The following is a 5,936-nucleotide window of genomic DNA, read 5'->3' as shown; positions in this document are numbered from 1 at the left end:
AAATTTTTTTATAAACTAAGTCCAACTAAATTAAATAATAAAATTTAAAATAATACTAGTTATAACTTATTTTTATTATGATAAACTAATTTAATTAACAAAAAATTTAAATAATATATAACATTATTCCACATTTATATAATATCAATTTGAAAATATTATCCAAGTACACACTTAATTAAAAAAACTTTAAAAAATGAGAAAAAATATAAGATAATAAAATAAAAATCTAATAATAATTTAATTTATAATCTTTATTACGCGTGAACTCTGCTATCTTAAATTTAAAGATAATTAAACATTCACTTTTTTAACTTTCCCGGTTTTTTCGTTTTAGAAAATTTGATCCTGATTTGAATAGGTTATAAAAATTGAATCTATCTTTGACCTAATTAATTGGAATGGATATTTTCTTGATATTTTTTGTGTGTTTAATAAATAAAACAAAACCCTGATTATTTATTACCATGTTCACCCATAGGCGAAAAGAGGGAAGGAAATTGAAAAAGAAGGACTGTTGTGTTAATCAGAATGAGCGAGTCAGAAAAGAACTGAGTGAGAGCGAGTTGAGTTGAGTGAGTGGGACCCACCAAAACTTGAGAACCGCTTCGTTGGGCCTATCTATATCGCACCACATTCATTACCTACTTTTTACAATTCCATCCCTCCACTTTTTTTTTTTCTCTCAAAGAAAAAAACAAATATATTATTAATTAATAAAATCAGAAGATGAAAAGAGCGCACAAACACTCTCTCTCTTCTGTTTGTGAGCCATTCTTGATTTCTTGTGTTTGATCAAGTCAAAGCAAACCATCTTTTTTTCTTCTTCTTCTTCTTCTTCTTCTTCTTCTTCTTAACTATTCATTGTTGCACAAGAACATTGTCTGAACCAAGGAGACTCCTACAACAATAGGTAGATTAACATAGCCAGATTTTTAGTACCAGAATTTTCGCTCTCTTTCTTAGCTGCTTTTTTCTTTTTTTCTTTTTTAATTAGAAAAAGGTTTTATTTTATTTTCTTCTGTTGAGGTTTTGGTCTGTAGCACCAGAAAAACCTGAAACAACAACACAGAAACACACGAACACGACGTTGGTTTTTATAGTTGTCATCATCTAGCCATGTATGTATATAACAACATGTGTGTTGTGTGGGCGTGTAACTGTGTGGGTTGGTTTCTGGTTTTTGATTATCTTGTTTGTTATTGCCGAATTCCTTCTCCAAAATATCGTATTTATTTATCTATCAACGCGCAACAATTAAAATCCAATCCAGTCGAAAGGGCACACCGCCATTAAGATAGTAAATTTACAGACTTTGAGCGTTCATTGTTGTTGAACAAAATCCTCGCTCACCAGAAAATTCACCATTTACAGGATTCAAGAATCAAGAATCAAGAACAGCAACAACAAGAACAACTTCTTGTGGTTTCTGGGAAGCATTGGAAAGAACTGTATATTATTGTTGGCATTGGTGCTACTTACCTACCCCATTGAGAAAAAATCAAATTTTGATCGGTGGGTGATTCCAATTTTTAGCTGTTCCAATTACTGGGATCTGGATTGAAGTCTTTCAGCGGGTTTGATTGGGAATGAGTATCATGAAGTCATTGGATCACTGGAGGAGTTACTTCAGGTCTTGTTCATCTTCATCTGATATATTTGAAATAATTGACCATGCGATCATGGTGGCTGCTTCTGATTGTCCCAAGGAGTTCAAGTTGAGAAGGGACCATATTGCTGAGATGCTCTTCTCTTGCAAGCAAACAAGGTGCGTGGGTTGTGACAGGGTTGAGCTCTCTGTCCCTATTGATGGTGCTGATGGTGGTGGTGCTCGTGGTGGTGGTGATGATGATGATGGTGCCTACAAGAGCAGTGGTTTTCATCACAATCGGGATGGTGTTGTTGAGTTTGAAGCTGGAGCAAGCAAGGAGAGCAAGGTGAATAGCTCAAGGGGTGATATTGATGATCATGGTGACATGGATGTGAATAGGGTCCTTAGCAATTATAGCTTTGGTGAAGCTGAGGCATTGACGGATGAAATGGAAGAACAGTCTCAGTTTGTTGCTGAGGTCTTGAGGATCAGAGACATTCTCCATAACCGTCAGGAAGAGGTGTGCCTTGGTTTAGTTATCAGTTCTTGCTCCTTTGTGCTGTGATTTTGATGTTTGAGGAGATTTTTTAAGTCCTTTGACTTTTTGGTGTGATGTTGTTTATTATCAAGAAGTGTTTTAAGGTTCTTTTTGTGTTCTATGGAGTTCCTGATTCATGCTGGTGTTGTTTTGTTTTTCTTGTAAAAACAGTCAGATGGAGTATTGTTTGACTCACTGAGGAGGCTGCAACTGATGGAACTCACTTTTGATTGTCTCAAGGTTTGTGAATTCAATCATTCTTTGCTTTGGTTTTTTGGCAATCTGTTCTGGCTTTTAATTTTGTGGCTGAGTTCTCTAATTCTTGGAATTACCTTTGCCAGGCAACTGAGATTGGAAAGGCTGTTAATCCTCTTAGAAAGCATGCTTCAAAGGATATCCGTCAACTCGCACGAAAGCTTATTGAGTATGGATTATTTCTGATAGATTTTTGTTTGCCGTCCATGTATTTTAATAATCAGTGGTTTAGAATTGTAGGTGTATGAAACTGAGAATGAAAAACAAATTATTGTTATCATATCTTTGACCCTGTTCCTTAGTGAAGTAATCATGTGTCCCTTATGCTCAACTTTGATGGTATCTTTCAATCTATGATGGGATGCTTAAATAGGCAAATGACTCATACTTCACATCTTGTATGCTTAGAAGTTAGCAATTATTGTTTTGATTCGTATTAGCAAACTAGTTGAATTGCAGAATCTGTTTTAAAATATTCACTTTCATACCGAACAAGTGAACAACTATCTGATGTAATAATCTTTTCTTGATTTACAGTGATTGGAAAGAAATGGTAGATGAGTGGGTCAAGGCCACAGCTATTGCAGGTATCAAACGTTTATCTAGCTTTGTGTGACAACTATCAAGACAATCCCGAATACCCGATGCTCTCTTTTGCGTTCTAAACCTTGATTCATGTTTGAATTTGGTTTTACTAAATGTTTATAGGATCAGAAGGCACTCCAGATTCTGTAAATCCATCAGTTGTTGATGAAGAGGAAGGACTTCCATCACCTCCTTTGGACGAAGGCGCTTTCTTGGTAGCTTCAACCGGTTCAATTGAACTCTCTCAGGTATTTTACCTGTCCCTAATGTTTTTTGAACTTAGATTTATGTAGAAACTGATTGTTTTCTACTTCCCTTTGTTGTATGTCTCGTATCTGGACGATGTAAAGTTCTTTGATGGCATGGATGATATCGGAAGTGAGTTGATTTTGCAATTTCTTATGTTTAGTCTATCTAGCATTTGCTCATTGGTTCTGTATCTGAATTCCCCATATTTTCCTAATCAGGATTTTTTTCAGATCCTCTACAAAGTGGGCAAGTCAGGAACCGAGAAAATGGCAGAAAGCCATCAATGGACATCCAAAATATGGAAAAGAGGAAACCACAGGCTTCAAATGACACTGCCAAGGATAGTAAGAGCCAGCTGGTTAAGAAAAATGAGCCCACAGTGAAGCCAAGTAGACCGGTAGCCGCTGATTCTGGTCCTGGCAGACCACCAAAGTCAAGCATGCAGCGAAAAAGCAATGTCGAGCCAAGAACAGAGAATGGTACAGTCACAAGGAAGCCTCCGGTTGACCAGCAAGATGTAAGTAAAAACATCTCTACACAAGTTTGCAAAACTTAGATTTTATTCATCTCTAACATCTCTAACCGTTTCCTGTACTTCAGAAATCGAATTGCTCGGACGATGTGGATGCGAAGCTAGAAGCCACTAAGAGGAAACTTCAGGTTCGATATCAAGAAGCCGAAAAAGGTTTGTCATTTCTTTTCTGAAATCTGTTTCTATCTTGAATTTGGTTTAGAACTGAGACACTTGAGATATTTATAGCACAGTGAACTGATTCAAGAAAGTATTGTCTGATGCTTGCAGCTAAGAGGCAACGAACTATACAAGTAATGGAATTGAATGATCTCCCAAAGCAAGGAGCCGGCCAGCGAAATCCTCAGTTCAAAGCCGGAAACCATAACCGGCACTGGGCCAACGGTCGAAGGTAGAGGGTAGCTCATATTCTTGGAGGAAGAACATTGGTCATTGTCACTCTTTCAGTGTAGAGAATAACAAATCCAATTCACCATTCTTTCTTGTGCTACTTAGACGGAGGGGAAGTAAACTCTCAAGACTGTTTATTTTCCTCAACTTTGCGTCATATTTGAGTAAATAGGAATTTTTGTTGAGTCTATGATTTGGATTTGGAAGAGGGAATTATAACAGTTTGTTTATAAGAAAAATTATCTATTGTTTTCACCATTTTCTTTAGTTCATTACATTAGAGTTAGACTAAGGTGTCATATAACATAGTACATAGACTATTATGTTTAGAATTTTGAACAATTTCAATTTGCAATAACATTCAATAGGATTACTTTTCAGTGTTTTTTCTTTTTCACTTTTGGAATATAATATAGCATAAATTGTTGATTTAATTACCAAGAGTTTTAATGATTATTGTTCTATTACTTTCTATTCATTTCATCCGTCCATCTTAACTAACTCAAAGTGGTCAAAGTCAAATCACTTTTTATTTATTTTGGCGGTTTGGTGCGAAAGAATGGAATACATGAATATGGAAGGATTGAAGGGGTGACCCTTGATGAAATGCATAGGACAATTTGTTGAGTGATGCAACAATGGTTGAATATTCCATCCTTTTTTTTTAAAAAAAAATAAAAGGAATTGAATGGTATGAATATGAATATGACTAACATGACTGACTCTCAGGCAGATAGAGAGAGCACGTGCAAAAGTTGGAACTTTTTATTTAGTCGGTTTGACTTTCTTTATTCTTTGTTTCTATTGTTCTTTTTAATTTTTAATTTTTTACCGTGCTTCAAAGTTCAAATTATGGACTATATTTGATGGTTTCACAAAACAACAAAATGGATAGTGTTTGTTGCCATAAGAAAATGATAATAATAACTGTTCATTTTGACCTACCTCTTCTTCCTTCTATCTTCCTTTCAATTCTTTCCTTCAATTTCTTTCCCGTTTTCTTCTTTTTTTTTTCCGCTTTAAATTTAATGGTAAATTTGGTGAAGATTCTTTCTTTGTTTATGCTAGATTTTTCTGTCACGCCGCCACGTCCACTTGGGACTTGGGATGCAAAAATATGTTCCGAAATTGACCGCTAGGATTAATTTAGAGTTCAGTGACATTTATACATAGTTATAAACTTATAATAAATATTAATTTAATGCTATTTTATTATTAAAGGCACCTAGAGATAAACATGTCTAATAGGGGTGGACACGGGTCAGTTTGGTTTGGATTCAAGATAAAATTAAAATCAAACCGATTAAAATATAATTGATTTAGCTTGGTTCGGATTTATATTTTTTTGTATATGTACCCAAATCAAATCAAACCGATTAAGAACGGATTGGTTCGGTTCGGTTCGAGTAATTGGATATCCGATAACTTTAAAATTCATAAAAAAATCAAATTTTTATCTTAAAAATTCAACAATAACATCAATAGAAATAATCCAAACATGTTAAATACCAAATACATTAAAAACTAAATTCATTAAAATCTAAACATATTAATAGTGAATAATCTTTGTCTAATGAAAATACAAATTTTTTAATTAAACACCAATTTTTTTTATTTAATTAATATATGATAGGATTTACGGATTGGTTCGGATTCCGCACCCCCAAAACCGATATCCGAATCAATCACTAATAAAGGCTATCGGTTTAGTTCGGATTGGATCTGATTACCCGTTTGTTCCAAAACCAATTTAATAGATTCGATTTGGATTTGAACAGGTACTCAAATACCCGCTA

The 5,936-nt window shown here is 34.6% G+C and overlaps 1 protein-coding gene across 3 annotated transcripts; it reads left to right on the top strand.

Annotated features, from left to right (window-relative positions):
- Window positions 672–4,523, top strand: LOC107623544 (probable mediator of RNA polymerase II transcription subunit 26b). 3 transcript variants are annotated; one of them, XM_016325866.2, is made up of 10 exons: window positions 672–913; window positions 1,375–2,111; window positions 2,301–2,369; window positions 2,471–2,553; window positions 2,922–2,971; window positions 3,093–3,217; window positions 3,320–3,347; window positions 3,449–3,735; window positions 3,819–3,903; window positions 4,021–4,523. In XM_016325866.2, the coding sequence occupies exons 2-10, from the start codon at window positions 1,590–1,592 to the stop codon at window positions 4,143–4,145; spliced, it is 1,374 nt and encodes a 457-aa protein (XP_016181352.1). In that variant the 5' UTR covers window positions 672–913; window positions 1,375–1,589; the 3' UTR covers window positions 4,146–4,523. The 3 variants fall into 3 exon arrangements, with proteins under 3 accessions (XP_016181352.1, XP_016181351.1, XP_020968500.1); XM_016325865.2 differs by having other exon boundaries at window positions 674–913; window positions 3,437–3,735; XM_021112841.1 differs by lacking the exon at window positions 672–913 and having other exon boundaries at window positions 939–2,111; window positions 3,437–3,735.

Source organism: Arachis ipaensis, chromosome B10 (genome assembly GCF_000816755.2).
Source record: "Arachis ipaensis cultivar K30076 chromosome B10, Araip1.1, whole genome shotgun sequence".
NCBI classification, from domain to species: Eukaryota; Viridiplantae; Streptophyta; class Magnoliopsida; order Fabales; family Fabaceae; genus Arachis; species Arachis ipaensis.
This window is presented reverse-complemented; position numbering and strand designations above follow the sequence as displayed.

Excerpts from the sequence above, each read along its gene's own strand:
- LOC107623544 (XM_016325865.2), top strand. The coding sequence starts at position 1,590 with ATGAGTATCATGAAGTCATTGGATCACTGGAGGAGTTACTTCAGGTCT. Across the intron at positions 2,112-2,300 it reads TCCATAACCGTCAGGAAGAG|TCAGATGGAGTATTGTTTGA; the intron begins GTGTGCCTTGGT and ends TTGTAAAAACAG. Across the intron at positions 3,348-3,436 it reads TGGCATGGATGATATCGGAA|GATTTTTTTCAGATCCTCTA; the intron begins GTGAGTTGATTT and ends TTTCCTAATCAG.